General features: G+C 43.7%; 1 protein-coding gene across 3 annotated transcripts in view; it reads right to left on the bottom strand.

The window, feature by feature from the left end:
- Nucleotides 1-16,945, bottom strand: part of LOC117903650 (teneurin-a) — a 114,139-nt gene that overhangs the window by 9,475 nt on the left and 87,719 nt on the right. For all 3 annotated transcript variants that reach the window (XM_034815952.1, XM_034815951.1, XM_034815953.1), the window contains 5 exons: nucleotides 14,016-14,135; nucleotides 9,013-9,180; nucleotides 8,749-8,941; nucleotides 7,042-8,426; nucleotides 2,865-3,397 (listed from right to left, as the gene is read on the bottom strand). In XM_034815952.1, coding sequence (XP_034671843.1) covers nucleotides 2,865-3,397; nucleotides 7,042-8,426; nucleotides 8,749-8,941; nucleotides 9,013-9,180; nucleotides 14,016-14,135 — 2,399 coding nt within the window. The remainder of the gene's footprint in view (nucleotides 1-2,864; nucleotides 3,398-7,041; nucleotides 8,427-8,748; nucleotides 8,942-9,012; nucleotides 9,181-14,015; nucleotides 14,136-16,945) is intronic.

Genomic DNA, 16,945 nt, shown 5'->3' with positions numbered 1-16,945 from the left:
CAGCCCGTTTGCAGATTGAAGTGAACGTGAGAAAAAGACACATAGATAAGCCTTTGGGAGCCTTGTAGCCCAAAAGGTTAGACCTCAACGAAGGTAACTCAATGGTACTCAAATTGCAATTTAATCGATTTTAAGTTTTCGTTTTTTGTGATTCCAGAGTGATTACACAGATATGTATTGAATTAATGATTTCCATATTTTAATGGGCTTGTTTTCTGTCTTACTGAAGCTATTTGTTTAAGTAGTAAACATATTGCATATATATCACTGCCCTCTTTCTTAATTATTTTTGTTGCGCAATTATTGAAATGAATGCACCGGAACTGGCACACACATACTCTCAGGAGGGAGGAAGAGAACTCAACTTAAGCTGTGAGTACTTACGTGGGGCTACCTCCAACTACAAAGCGGCAATGAACCTCCTCCACAGGAAATGCTTTACATATGTATGTATGTATTTATATATTCTTGTATGACATAAAGGCACACACACATATGAACATATATACACATAAATATGTACACACCCACCCACACTTACTGAGATAATGTGTCTTAGACCCTAATACAAGTGAACATCAGCAGACTGGTGATTAATGTATTGCAGGGGAGTGGGTTACGGTTTGGGTCAGAGCTTTTGTCTGAACATTGATGTGAAAGGTAAGTTGGCCAATTCGTAGGTAATAAGATTGATTTTCAATTTTTCGCTCTTCCCACTTTAGCAGAAAGAGAGAAGTGGAACGAGTGGTAGACACACTGGGAAGCAATCACTCACACATGTTCCCAAATTCCCCACTCCCGCACAGTAATGTCGATGACTAAAACTTGATTAATTATGGCCATTGATTTGCTTTCCACGGCTTCATCTCCTTTCACAGCCATGGACACGGTTACGGCCACGGCCACTGAGAGCGGAAGCCCCCATGTCTGGCTCGTCATTAATTTGCGTTGATTGGCATCCGCCGCCACTGAATTGCCGGACCACCCTTTGTCCATCCCGTCTGGACGACCCATGGTTAGCGCTGGAGTGCTGGAGAGCTGGTCTCTAGTCCATCCGTCCGTATCCATCCACCCTCTTCCGCTTAGGAAATTTATTAATTACGTTTTTGGTCTTATCAAATTACGCTTTGCCAATGCACTCAAATTTATACCTTCGATGTTTTTTGAGCTTTCGCTTGCGCTTTCACATTCGGCTTTTTCGCCCTCTCTCCCCCTTTTTCTTTCACTTATTTATTGGCAGCCATTTTGTTTTGTGTTTTTCTTTTCTCCTTCTTCTGCTGAAGAGCAGGTGCTACCTGGGTGCGTGTGGTCCCTAATTTGTCCTCGTTCGAATTGTAACGGAAATTGGATTCGTTTTTTCCTTTATAGGGCTCTTCCAAACCTCCACTGCCTCCGATTACACTCCCATCGCATTCCCGCCCCATTCCGGCCCTCACTGGTCCCCTTTATTCAGGGTGTGCTTTTCTTCCTGTCTATCCCATTCTTGGATATTCGAGTGACATAATGGCCAATTACAACAGCAATTGCTTGTTCCTTCGATGCTTTTTCATTGTTCAGCAATGTCACTGCAAGCTCTTGTTCCCTTTTTATACCCGGTACTCGAAGAGTAAATAGGGTATATTGTATTTGTGGGGAATAACGGTTGTATGTAACGCACAGAAGGACACGTTCCCGATTCCATAAAGTATATATGTATATTCTTGATCAGCATCAATAGCGGAGTCGATATAGCCATGTATGTCTGTCCGTCCGTCTTTATGAACGCCTGGATATCAGAGACTACAAAAGCTACAGCAACCAAATTTTGCAACAAGACAGCTCTAATATCACACTGTTACAAGTGTATTTTTAAATTTCGCTCCGGCCCGTTTCGCTCCCAAAAAGGACGAAAGTCTCCTACAGCCACAATTTTGAAGATAAACAAAAAAAGCCTAATTCCGTAGGAAATGACCATATGTATTAAAAATCGAGAAGGGACGTGTGAGACGCTTCTTACGCGTCACAGCTTTTATACCCGGCACTCAGTACTACATCTGCACTTTAGCGGTTATTTGTCAAATTTTATATTTTTTCTTCATCTGTCATCTACATCAACAACACTGCTCACGCCAACACGCTCCTTTAGCTCGCCACCCTCCCCTAGAAACACACACTGCAGAGTCAGGGCAGAGTCAGCGGCAGAGGCAGCGGCAGAGGCAGAGGCAGTGACGTGTCAGGGGCCAGGCCATAAACAGCGCGAAACAGAGTGTGAATGCTGCGGGACGGGGTGGGTTTGGCCACTGCAAATTAATTTCTTCATTGTCGCTATAATAATGATCTAATCGGATCCCAATTTGGTGATCTGATAGATATGGTCATTCCCTACGGAATGTTTTTAGTTTTCTGCTATCTTCAAAATTGTAGATTTGGGAGGTTTTCGCCCATTTGCGGAGGCGGAAGGGGGCGTGGCTCATTTTTGAAATACACTTGTAACAGTGTGAGCATACAGAAGTCTGGATGCAAAATTTGGTGGCTCTAGCTCTTATAGTCTCTGAGTACTAGGCGCTCATCAGGACGGACAGACGGACGGACGGACAGACGGACAGACAGACATGGCTCAATCGACTCGGCTATTGATGCTGATCAAGAATATATATACTTTATGGGGTCGGAAACGTTTCCTTCTGTGCGTTACATACAACCGTTATCCGCACAAATACAATATACCCTATTTACTCTTCGAGTACCGGGTATAAAAAAAATGTTAAATGTTCGAAAAAAAAAACATACGGTTACACACAAGTGTGTGATTCATCAGTGATAATCAGCATAAATGTACATAAATTATAAATTGTTTAAATACTTATTATTCTAAATCGACTTACCTTGATCTGCAACATTAATGACGCCGTCCTGGGCCACGGCAATGGCCGAGATAGCTTGGAAACGTGCGTTCGAGGAGAGCAGGGTCTCCGCGTTGCTCAGGGTTCCATCGTCGTTGAGGGTCGCACCGCTGCCGATGCCCGAGGCCGTGGTCTTCGCGCCCAGGAGCACGGTGGTGGTGGTGGTGGGGCCGGTGGACATTAGGCTGCCACCGCCGACGATGCTGGCCAGCGTACCGCCACTGTTGCCAGTGCCAGAGCCGGAGCCGGAACCTGAGCCAGAGAGCGTGCCGATGCCGAGTCCACCGGGACAGATACAGGCAACGGAGCTGCCGTTACCCGTAGCGACCGTTGCGGAGGCAGAGGCGCTGCCATTGTTTCCGTTTCCGCCCGCTGGGGTCGTCGGGGTAGTTCCTCCGTTATTGCGTGTCGGGTTTACGGTCGTCGAATAGGCGCCACCAGTGGTCCCGCCTAGTCCAACCGTGACCGAACTGCCGTTGCTGCCCGTTCCAATGGCACATTCGCAGGTCTGTGAGCTGCTCAAATTCCGGGTAACGCGATTAAGATAGATGGATGGATAAATTGAGAGTTAGCGGTGCAACAGGAAAAAAAAATATTTGCTAGATCTAGCCTCATCAACTTGCTATCCCCGAACGCACCCCTTTCAGTCACTGCTGATGCTGGTGCCACTCGAAACTCGTCTTTATGATGACATTGTTTGTTCGATAAAAATTCCAAAGTATGGGGGTGATTCGTGCTTCGTTTATCGCTCGCCACGCCCACACTGCAGACAACGACAAAGATACGGAAACGGATACGGGCAAACGGACACACACAAAAACCGGAGGCGCAGAAAAACTACCCAAGACAACAATAAAACCAAAAAGGGGGTAAAAAAAGTTGATTTATAGTTTCTGTCTGTAGCGCAGCGGCCGCTAATTACTTTGCCACGTCTGGCGGCCACGCCCTTGTACTGTCCCCCGCCCCAGTGTCCCACCATCATTCTCCACCTTCTGCTCGACCCCTCCGGCACCTGAAGCCATTCCCATGGGCCCATATTCCTGCTCCCTGCAATTCTATTTGTTTAAATAAAGGGCGGACCCTCGTCCGAAATTGAATAAAGTTGCACAAATTGTTGGTTCAGTCGTTTACTAGCCTTACCCGAGTAATGGGTCTGCTTCCTCTTCCTTAATAAATCCCCTCTTGGGAAGTTTTGAGGTGATCTTAATTTTTATACCCGGTACTCGAAGAGTAAATAGGGTATATTGTATTTGTGCGAATAACGGTTGTATGTAACGCACAGAAGGAAACGTTTCCGACCCCATAAAGTATATATATTCTTGATCAGCATCAATAGCCGAGGCGATTGAGCCATGTCTGTCTGTCCGTCCGTCCGTCCGTCCGTCCGTCTGTCCGTCTTGTTTGTCGGCTAGTTCTCAGAGACTATAAGAGCTAGAGCCACCAAATTTTGTATCCAGACTGCTGTATGCTCACACTGAAAAATGAGCATTTCAAAAATGAGCCCCGCCCCCTTCCGCCCCCGCAAAAGGGCGAAAGCCTCCTAAATCAATTTTGAAGATAACAGAAAACTAAAAACGCCATTCCGTAGGGAATGACCATATCTATCAGATCACCAAATTGGGATACGATTGGATCATTGTTATAGCCACAATGAAAAAATTAATTTGCAGTGGCCAAACCCACCCCGTCCCGCAGCATTCACACTCTGCTTTGCGCTGTTTATGGCCTCTGCCCCTGACACGTCTCTGCCTCTGCCTCTGCCACGACTCTGCAGTGTGTGTCTATAGGGGAGGGTGGCGAGCTAAAGGAGCGTGATGAAGAAAAAATTTGACAAATAACCTCTAAAGTGCAGATGTAGTCTTACACGTCCCTTCTCTTTCTTATTGTATTAATGTTTGCAGTGCATCAAGTAAAAGTAAGAAACCCTAGTGATACGGTGAAAATAATCATAGCAAATAATAGCAATCCTAAGCAAAAGAATTGATATATCGTAAAGCTTGGGTGCTTTTAAGAGTTTTTTGATGTTAAACTATCTATGGTATTAGGTTTAAGTAGTTTGAGCTATGAAACCATCCAGAAACTTAAGTTCAGACGTTAGGGATAGGAAGAACGTGCGTGGCAGTGCTCACCTTCCCGTCGACCTTAAAACTTCAACAATGATGGTTTTTCGAACCGGAAAACAAAAACATTTAAGTATTCCAAGATAATTAAGATATAATAATAAGATAAGATTCAAGAGAAAACACCGAAACAAGAATCAACGAGAGGGACGTGTGAGAGGCTTCTTACGCGTCACAACTTTTATACCCGGCACTCAGTACTACACCTGTACCTTAGCGGTTTTATGTCAAATTTTACATTTTTTTCTTCATCTTTCATCTACATCTACATAACTTCTCACGCCAAAACGCTCCTTTAGCTCGCCCCCCTTCCTTAGAGCTACACACTGCAGAGTCATGGCAGAGGCAGAGAGGCGGCAGAGGCAGAGGCCGCACACTGCAGAAGCAGAGTGTGAATGAGAGAATGTAAAAAAAACCACAAAAGCTGCTGGACAGGGTGGGTTTAGCCACGCAAATTAATTTCTTCATTCTGGCTATAATAATGGTGCAATCGGTCCCAATTTGGTGATCTGATAGATATGGTCCTTCCCTACGGAATGGGGAAGGCGGAAGGGGGCGGGGCTCATTTTTGAAATACACTTGTAACAGTGTGAGCACACAGAAGTATGGATGCAAAATTTGGTGACTCTAGCTTTTATAGTCTCTGAGATCCAGGCGCTCAACAAGACGGACGGACAGACAGACATAGACTCGGCTTTTGATGCTGATCAAGAATATATATACTTTATGGGGTCGGAAACGTTTCCTTCTGTGCGTTACATACAATTGTTATTCGCACATATACAATATACCCTATTTACTCTTCGAGTACCGGGTATAAAAATGCGCCGAGATTCGTGAAGTAGGGTCGTCAGTTTTCCCGTGCTAGACTCCATTATGGTGGACTTTTTAAGGTCCACGTGAATATGAGCACTTCCAAGCACGTCCTTCCTATCCCTAATGACTGAACTTAAGTTTTTGGAATGGTTTTATGGCTCAACCTACTTTAACATAATACTATCAATAGTTTAAAACTTTACTTTTACTTTTAATTTATTGAGCGCAAACATTAATCAAATAAGACAAATTAAGATCACCTGAAAATTCCTGTAAATATACATTTTAAAGAGCATTTTCTGAAATAAGGCCAACAGTCCTTGTTATTTTTCACACGACTGCACTGTACATACATATTTAAATACATATGTACATATGTATGTACGTACACATCTGCATATAGGATTTTTTATAGAATGAGCAAAGGTAAAATCAGACAATGAATTTCCCCAATGTGAGAACTCCAATTAATTTATGGTCACGGTTTCGGATGCCTTCAAAATTGGTTAATAAAGTCAAATAAAGTTCACATCGAAACAGGCCACATCGACAGTATAGAGAAAGAGAGAGAGGTGATAGACCCTCTTTGGGGAATTTGCCAAGTTGGCATGACATTTATGGTCATTCCGTTGCATCGGAAATATTGTGCTGCTCTTGCTTTTTTTACTTTTTATCTCTGTCGCCCATTGCTCTACCTCGCTGTACCCCTTATATCCGTTGCTAACCATCTACCACTGTGTTTGTATTATTCCCGTTGGTCATTCGTGGTAGAAATTTTAAAAAATTGGATGATATCGTTCGGCAATATGCAAATAGCCTACTTAATTGGGTCAAGTACGCACATAAACAAGTCCGAGTGGAGTCAACCCCAGCCCCGCTTCAGTTTTCTATTCCTTTCTGTTCTGGTCTATTCAGAAGCGTGCCGCGTGCCTCATGCCGCAAAAACTCGAATTGAGATTGGTCCAGCGGCGGAGCTTCGACCACTTTAGCAGTCATATTGACCCACCCGGGACCAATCAATTTTGGATTATTATGTTTCAAAACAAACTAAAATGTGATAGTCGAGTGCTCCGAGTGGATACGACATCCGTCACTCAGGTTTATGCTTTCTAAACATTTTTTGTGTGAAATGGATTTAATATTTAGGGATGCATAATCTAAGGACTCATAAGTCGTGCGCCTCTCTAACCCTACAGATCTTCGTGACAGAGGTGTTTACTTACCCAGTGCCTTCCTGCTTGCCGGCAAAGTATCTCATGTTGCCAGCTGTATCTACAACGCGAATGGAGTTGATGCGTCGCGAGTCACTGTCCGCTATGTAGAGATCGCCGAAAGGCGAGAAAGCCATTGCCAGCACAGTGCCTAGGACGTTGTCGATGGCCGTTTTGTTCAAGCGGCTGTCCTGTCCATTGTTATTGCAGTGCAGCGGAGTGCCAGCCACCACGCGTATCTTCATGTCCGAAGTGAGGCGCAGAACGAGGCGGTCGTCGATGAAGTGCAGCGAGCCATCTAAGGGGCTGAGGGCCAGGCCGGTGGGCCACTGCAGCTGCGCTTGGTTGGCCATCAGGGTTCCCGTGCATGGCGCGGGGCTCCAGTGGTTGTGATGTCCATGGTGGCCGATAAGGGTGTGGATGATGCCTTTGGAGTCGACGGCACGGATGTTAGTGCCGTCAGCGATGTACATCGTGCGATCCGCAGCGATGGCCAGTCCCTTAGGGTGTGAGAGTCGCGCCAGTAAGGCTGGCCCGCTGTCGCCGCAGTTGCCCTCGTCGCCGGGGATGCACCGCTGACCGCTGCCTACCACCGGGTCGCTGTTGATGCTCGGGTCTTTAACTTTCTCTAGACGCAAAAGGCGAAGGATTTGATGGCGCTCTGGGTCGGATATATACAGGTGACCGTCGGCTGGCGATACGGCCAGGTAGTACTGGTACGAGACCTGGGTGGCGCTCAGCTGAAGGATGGTGAATACCTTTCCGTCGGGCGTGATGCGGCGAACCAGGTTGAAGTCACCCACGTAGAGACTGCCGTCGGGGCCAGTGGCCAGAGCGATTGGAGTCAGCAACTTGGCGTCCTTAGCCACCCCGTTGCAGTAGTCTGGACAGTTGAGTGGTCGCTGCAGGCCGGTGCCCATCACCACCTTGACTGTACGCGGGTACTCCTTCATGTGCAACGTGCTGCCGTCGCCTTTCTGCAGGATCCCCTCGTGGAAGTTGTAGTGATGATGGATATCCAGCCCCCAGCCGCCAATGTCCGAGATGTCCACGTCGTAGCCCTGTAGCTTAGCCGTCTGGGCTATCCATACGGGTGTCTGGCAGGTGGTGTGCTGGTAGCCCACCGATATCCGGGCGATCGTCACGCCGTACACCTTTTGGCGGTAAACGTTGCGCTTATTCCAGGCGAATGTGTGGATCAGATTTGGATCCGCCTCGTACGTCTTCACGTGCAGCGCCCCCTCGATCTCCACTCCCACGTGCACATGGGTCAGGGTCTTAGGTATCGTCTCCGAGGTTAGCCGCATGCGGACGATGCTCAGGTACCCTGAGGCTTGAGACGACTGGTAGGTGAGGTGCAGGTCCGAGCCGGGTATCTGTATTGACTCCTGGACAATCTGTGGGGCAAACAAAGAGAGCGAGAGAAGGTCATCAAGGGACCGCAGTTGGACAGCTGTGAGGGCTGCAATTAAACATGCCCGAACTTCGTCCCAAGCTTAATTAATGTCCTGCAATGCCCATGCTCAGACTGCCAGATGCAAATTTACAATGTCATTAAGGAAAACTTTAAATTAATTAAAACTGCGCGCTGCACCGGGCCAGATGCTGCCAGGCCGCTAATTAGGAATGGCATTAGGACAGGAGTTCATAACTCTCAAACAGAGAGTGGAGGAGGAGTCCCATTCATTGAAAGAGGGGAGGGGACGCTAGGACACTCACCTGAGTCTCGGCAAAGATAACCCGTTTTCCGGGCATGGCGCCCACGCCATTGGGCATCCAGGTGCTGATCAGCTGGGGTCGTAGCTTCTCGTGGTCGTGGTCCATGCACACCTTGCTGGCATCATTGGCTTCATCCGCCGTGTGGTAGTGGATGGAATTGAGAAAAGTCAAGGCCGGATTCAGGGGCGCCACCCTGGAAACACAAGCACAAAACCAAAACATCGATTAGATTAATTCTCCTGCAGATTCCTTTCTGCGTCTTACTTTATGTTTCGACTGGTGGTCTCGTCGTCTTCGCTCAATTGCATCTGGACGGGAGGCAAAACGACTATGCGGTTCCAGGGAACAAACACGGTGCGCGTCAAAGGGCGGAATGGCGATCGCTGGAACTGTAGGGTGACCGCTCCCCCGCCATTAACGAGAACATCAAACCTGAGAAATTTTCGGATACATTAAGATTGGCTTTGGAATTAAAATGAATACTCAATTAGTAATAAAATTGGAGGCAATCATGCCTTTTAATATTTTAATCAAGTTCACTCAAACCCATTAAATGACACCCAGACTTTGTGGTGGAGTTTGAATGAAATTCTGGCCGGATTCTCGTTGTTCGTTGGAAATTGTTGTCACGTGTTGGCCGCTTTAAATATAATGATGGCGGTTCCCAGGCCGCCGCCATTGTCGCTGAAGCAATTTAAAGTTCCAGCAGAGGGGCAAAGGAGACGTAGCATAGCACGAACTTGCACAGAAAAAGAACAAGAACAAGAGAAGATCTCGACAGGAGTAGACCCGACAGGAGAAGACGCGACAGAAAACAAAGGCCAGAAAAATAACAAGATGTAAGAGGAGATAACTTTGGGAGAATTTTCCAGGCAATAATTTTGTAATTTGTATTTAAGTATTGCGATTTTAAGCTATGCTTGTAGCGTGAGATAGTCGTATAACAGACATACCACGGCAACAAATACAGATAGCGGAGTTTAAGCTTGCTTTAAGTTTTCCTGCACTGATGTTGCCTCAGGGTTGTACTTAACGACATAGCATGAAACACCAAATCTCCACCATTTAAGGGGTGACCAATGCGGGTCATAAACGAAGCCATAAACCAGGGCAGCGTTAACACAGACTGGCAGAACAAATAAAGGAAACGAGAAGGGACGTGTGAGACGCTTCTTACGCGTCACAACTTTTACATTTTTTCTTCATCTGTCATCTACATCAACAACACTACTCACGCCAACACGCTCCTTTAGCTCGCCACCCTCCCCTAAAGCAACTCAATGCAGAGTCAGGGCAGAGACGCGGCCGAGGCAGAGACGTATCCGAGGCAGAGGCCACAAACTGCGCGAAGCAGAGTGTGAATGAGAGAATGTGTAAAAGACAAATATAAGCTGCGGAACGGGGTGGGTTTTGCCACTGCAAATTAATTTCTTCATTGTAGCCATAATAATGCTCCAATCGGATCCCAATTTGGTGATAGATATGGTAATTTCCTACGGAATGGCGTTATAGTTTTCTTTTATCTTCAAAATTGTAGATTTGGGAGGTTTTCGCCCTTTTGCGGACGCGGAAGGCGGCGGGGCTAACTTTTAAAATACACTGGTTTCAGTGTGAGCATACAGCAGTCTGGAGCCAAAATTTGGTGGCTCTAGCTCTTATAGCCTCTGAGCACTAGCCGACAAACAAGACTGACGGACGGACAGACGGACAGACGGACGGACGGACAGACAGACATTGCTCAATCGACTCGGCTATTGATGCTGATCAAGAATATATACACTTTATGGGGTCGGAAACGTTTCCTTCTGTGCGTTACATACAACCGTTATTCGCACAAATACAATATACCCTATTTACTCTTCGAGTACCGGGTATAAAGAGAAACAGAGTATATACTGTAATATTTGTTACAATTTTTGCTAATTTAATTTTAGTGTTTTTCCTCGTTTTCCAGCACAACTGATGTTGTGGCTGCCATAATGGCAGACGGGCATATGTGCATGTACATATATACATATGTATGTACAAAGACACACGCTGATACACAGTTCGCTGTGGCTGGGTATGGCATACATTCAGGCGCGCATTCATTCATTAACAACCCAAAAACATATAACACTCACACACACGCATGGACGGGAGTATTATGAAGCGAATGAGAGAGACACAGAAAAAGATTCTAATGACAAAACGTATGCAACAAAAAAATGCCACAATCCCCTTCAGCACAAGAGAACGTCAAGACATAAGGGAAATGAAAAAGGCAATTTGGAACAACAATGGTTGCTCCTTCGGCCATGTGAATGTGTGCCTAAAAGTAAACTCCAATTGGAATGAACATTATAAATACAAAGACAGGAGATCCCTAACAACCAGCTGGAGTCACTCATATGTATGTAAATATGTGCGTACTTGTTTGTTTATGCATGAATGTATGTACATATGTATGTAAGGAGGCCACATATTGAACGTACCACTCGAGTTGTACGAACATTGAAAAGAAATGTCAAAAACTGAAAATGCAGTAACACCAAACTAAAATTAATTATATTTCAGAACAAATTAAAAATGATTCTTTAAAAATTGCATTCAACAGACGACAATTCATTCTATTTACAAAATAGGAAGCAATTAAATTTTTTAAATAAATATGATAAAACCAGCAGTGGACGTAAATTCGAAAAGCTTCTGCTTGGTGCAGTACGGCACAAAACGAAGAAGAGTATTAACTAGAAGTGTGCTGGTATATCATTATATAACGAGAAGGGACTTGTGAGACGCTTTTTACGCGTCACAACTTTTATAACCGGCACTCAGTAGTACATCTGCACCTTAGCCGTTATTTGTCAAATTTTACATTTTTTCTTCATCTGTCATCTACATCAAAAACACTTCTCACGCCAACACGCACGCCAACACGCTGCTTTAGCTCGCCACCCTCCCCTAGAGCCACACACTACAGAGTCAGGGCAGAGACGCGGCAGAGACAGTGACGTGTCAGAGGCAGAGGCCACATACTGCGCGAAGCAGAGTGTGAATGAGAGAATGTGTAAAAAAAAATAAAAGCTGTAGGACGGGGAAGTTTTTCCACTGCAAATTAATTTCTTCATTGTGGCCATTATAATGATCCAATCGGATCCCATCGGTGGTGATCTGATAGATATGGTCATTCCCTACAGAATGGCGTTTTTAGATTTCTTTTATCTTCAAAATTGTAGATTTGGGAGGTTTTCGTCCTTTTGCGGGGGTGGAAGAGGGCGGGGCTCATTTTTTAAATACACTTGTAACAGTGTGAGCATACAGAAGTCTGGATGCAAAATTTGGTGACTCTAGCTTTGATGGTCTCTGAGATCTAGGCGCTCAACAAGACGGACGGACGGACAGACGTACAGACGGACGGACAGACAGACATGGCGCAATCGACTCGGATATTGATGCTGATCAAGAAAATATATACTTTATCGGGTCGGAAACGTTTCCTTCTTTGCGTTAAATACAGCTAACGTTTTTGCAGCTAACGTTCTGGTAAAAACTGAGAAACATATTTTACGGAATGGCGTTGAAGGTATGGCCAGGAAGACAGACGACATGCATATGTACATATGTATGTATCTATTTTACAGCCAGGCAAGGAATCGCTTATTTGGCCATTGGGCTAATGAGAAATTACGGTCGCATTTACTCGTTTGTTAAAAATAAACACCGAGAATATGTGTTGTGTACGGAGTCTGTGACTGGCCCATATACATACATAGATATGGTAGTTTACTGGTGTATGTGTATATGCACATATGTATGTGTGTACATATACCTGGCTGTTTGCACAGACTAATGCGAGTGTGTGAGAGATTGAAATAAACAAAGTCCGTCCCTGGGAGTAAACACAAATAATCATCAGACAGTTGGAGCTCTGCGTCCGTCTGTCTGTTGCACAGATTTTGTTCGTGAGGCATGCTTCTGCTTCTGCTCTTGCTGCTTCTGCTTGGCCTTTATAAAATAAGGGAAGAACGGGTGTGAAATCTTTATTTAATTTGTCTAACACACACATGGAACAAACGAATACACAAAAAGGAAAAGAAAATGCCATAACAGCAGGAGAGAGCAAACAATGTTGCTGATGGCAGCAAACGGAAATCCTTTTCCACCCCACACCCCCAATACCCCACAAAAGAATGGAGAAATGTAAATGCAACAATATTTATATTAGATATATTGGATTGCCCACTGGCTGCCACTGCCACTGCCACTGCATTTCCATCCAAATGGGAAAATACCCATACTCGTGCTCCTTCTCTCATCTGTTCTGTGTCTATGCATCGTTGATGGGCTCAATTAGAGAACTACACATATCTAGTTGTAGTTTCTGTTTCTTTTGCTGGAATGCAATTCATCCAAAATGTCACATGATTGAAACTAATGTGTTCCCAGCTAGGGCAGTCCGGACGTTTGGCCCGGCCTATACTTTGCGACTGGCGGCCAATCTGTCACTTATTATGGCTCTAATTATCCTAACCACATGTGCAAGATTGGTACCAGCAGCAGCAGCCTGAAGAAGTTTCCGAGTTCTGACGCAAGGCCAGATCAAAGAAAAATAATTATTTAAAAATTTGATGGCTTGGTGCCGTTGCCTGGTATCCTTATAATTATACCAAGTACTCTAAGAGTAAATAGGGTATATTGTATTTGTGCGAATAACGGTTGTATGTAACGCACAGAAGGAAACGTTTCTGACCCTATAAAGTGTATACATATGTATATTCTTGATCAGCATCAATAGCCGAGTCTATGTCTGTCTGTCTGTCTGTCCGTCTGTCCGTCCGTCTTGTTGAGCGCCTGGATCTCAGAGACTATAAGAGCTAGAGTCACCAAATTTTACATCCAGACTTCTGTATGCTCACACTGTTAAAAGTGTATTTCAAAAATGAGCCCCAACTCCTTCCGACCCCGCAAAAGGGCGAAAACCTCCCAAACCTACAATTTTGAAGATAAAAACGCCATTCCGTAGGGAAGGACCCTATCTATCAGATCACCAAATTGGGTTCCGATTGTACCATTAGCCACAATGAAGAAATTCATTTGCAGTGGCTAAACCCACCCCGTCCCGCAGCTTATATGTATGTATGTACATATGTACATATGTATGTACGTATATGTATTTTATATTTATTAAAATATTTTTTTATATGTACATACATATGTACTTCCCGGGGAATAGTACCCTTATTTATATAATTTAAACTACGGATATATTAATAGATTGTACTTACCAACCTCCTTGGCGGGTTAGGGTGAACCCGAAGCGTGAGTCTCTATCTACAGAGACACGAATGCCGACAATGCCAAGTCCCTGAGGAGTGATCACCTGTCCACGCATCACAGACACACGACTGTAAGGATGTGTCAAAGGTCCATGGCGAAGATTTTTTGGATAGGAGAGTTTCGGTATTATTTGGATGTGGAAAGATAGAAATTCATCTTTTAGAATCATTTAAATTTATGTAATTCCATTGGATTTATTTTGTTTTTATTTTATATATACTTTTTTCTTTTATTTCAAATTTGAGGTTTGTGATTGATGAAATCATAGAATTTAAAAGCGAAAAAACATCGAATTATTATGGTATGTAGTTTTGGTAGTTATGTAATATCGGAATAACGGAACCACTTGGGGATACAAATAAACGTTTTGATTGATTTGCTTTGCCTCTAAGACAAACCGAAGAAAACTCAAGGTATGGTATGCAATAATATGAAGAAATATTTATATAAAGATATTTAAATTATTGTATCTGTTTTCTTGGTACGAGAATGCATATGTATAGGTCTAGATATATATAGTATACGAGTATATGTATGTATAGATAGAGAGATAGAGAGAAATTGTGTCAGGCAGGGTGGGTGGGGGTTGTAATGGAAATGAGTGAACCTTGTCACATGAGCAAGGAGTAGAAGTGCGTTCTGTACATTGTATCTGTGTCTGCATATTTATCTTTGTCTACGTGTTTGCGGAGTTTTTTATAGGACAATCTCAAAGCGTTTTTCTGGCGGGCGATAATGAAAGTTGGATGTTTACGTGAATGTCAATGTGTTATGGAACTACTTGAATGACCAACAATCGACTGTCGAAAGAATAACTGGATGCCAAAGGAGGGGAGAATAAGTACCAGCATGGTACCCGCACTTTCCCTGCTTCATCTGGTTTTTATCTACAGGTATATCCAGCTGGTTTATACTGTTCGTTCTTGGGAGGCAAATGGTAAATAGGAATGGGAGTGAAAGTCCAAATGAAAGATATTCAAGGAGCTGTGGACTTCAAGGAGGACTGTTTTGAGTTTGAGAACTTATATTCGTTGGTGATCTGAAGAAAAATGGGCAGCAAACAAAACAGCAGCAAAACTAGTTCATTGGAAAGGACCAGGGAATATTTATTATCGTTTCTTATCAGAAAAGAATGTCATTCCTGTTTTCGACAGCTGCAAGTTCTTTTTGATCTATTTATTAAGCTTCGAGATCCACAAAAATTTGCTGCATCTTTAGCGATATAATTTGTGTGTGATATTTTATCTTTATGGTTTAATAGGTTAGAGGTTATCGTATAAATTTAAGCTAATTCTATCTATGAATCTATCGGTAATTCGATACGAAGATTTGTTATGGACAGCTCGATTAATAACCATCAATGGCTCACCGCAGTCAGCTAAGAAGTCAATTTTTTCCATCAGAGAATTTAAATAGACATGCACTTGATTATAATCAATTATAATAATTAATAAAAATAATTTATTATTTGATTCGTTAAATTTCCTGCAAATATTTGATAGATGTGGCTAGTGATAACTGTACCAAAGATAATTGAGAGAATGAAACTAAAACGCTGAATTTATAAGATAAAAGTTACAATTGTAAATAAAAACGAGGAGGGACGTATGAGACGCTTCGTATGCGACACAGCTTTTATACCCGGTATTCCGTCAGTATATCTGTACCTTATTGTTTTTATTTTCCAATTTTATATTTTAAATTTTTTCTGCATGCACATCTACAACACTTCTCACGCCAACACGCTCTTTTAGTTCGCTCCCCAAACACTGCACGAAGCAGAGTGTGGATTGAGAGAATGTGCAAAAAATAAAAAAAGCTGCTGGACGGAGTGGGGGTAGCCTCTGCTATGATAATTGCTATGATAATGATCCAATCAAGTCGAAATTCGACCTGATAGATATGGTCATTCTCTACGGAGTTTTTAGATTTTTCTTATCTTGAAAATTGTGGATACAGCAGATTTTTTCCCACTGTGGGGGCGGAAATACACTGGTATCAGTGTGAGCATAGAGCAGTCTGAAGAACAAGTTTTGTGGCTCTAGCTTTTATAGTCTCTGAGAACTAGCCGACAAACAAGACAGACGGACGGACGGACAGACAGACAGATATAGACTCGGCTATTGATGCTGATCAAGAATATACATACTTTATGGGGCCGGAAACGTTTCCTCCTGGGCGTGCACAAACTGCACTATTTACTGTAGAGTTTAGGAGAATTTCTACCTTCTTCAATTAGAAAGAGACAGGACTGCAGTTGACCCCTTAGAACTTTTGTGACAGGGCCTGTTCTTAGAGGAAGGGTTCAAGTTTTCAAGTGTTTTACTTTAATTTCACTTTCTTGCTCACTCTTTCCCTCAGGCTTCGTTCCGTCCATCTCTATGGATGCTTGCTGTTGCTGATGACCTCCCATATCCAAGAGACCCAAGACACATTTTCTGGCAACCCCCTTATCTTTCCCGCCTATACTCCTTACTTCTGTGTGTGCGAGTATGTGTGTACATAAACAAATAATGTACAGTATATGGGTCAGAGTTGTATGTGCACTGTTGCAATTTTATTAGGGAAGGTCTGGAGAACGGTTGATCCGCTTGCAATTCCTGAAAAGTGGCCAACTTCTTCACATACTTCTAATTGCAATTGACCAAGTGGCAAGAGGCCAAACGACGAATCCTTCTCAACTTTTTCTCTCTCTTTTTCTCACTGTGCCACGTCTACTTCCACAGCCCATCTCTTTCTATATAGCGTTTCCATTGCCGTTCAATTTCTGTTAACTTTCCACCACTTTCGTTCACTTTTGCTGCTTCAATTCGATTCAATGAAGCAAAATTTTATTTGAAATCAAACCGAGAAGCAAATTACATGTGTGTAAGTATCC

This window comes from Drosophila subobscura, chromosome A, assembly GCF_008121235.1.
Source record: "Drosophila subobscura isolate 14011-0131.10 chromosome A, UCBerk_Dsub_1.0, whole genome shotgun sequence".
In the NCBI taxonomy this organism is placed as follows: domain Eukaryota; kingdom Metazoa; phylum Arthropoda; class Insecta; order Diptera; family Drosophilidae; genus Drosophila; species Drosophila subobscura.
Note: the sequence above shows the minus strand (reverse complement) of the source record. Positions and strands in the feature narration are given on the sequence as shown.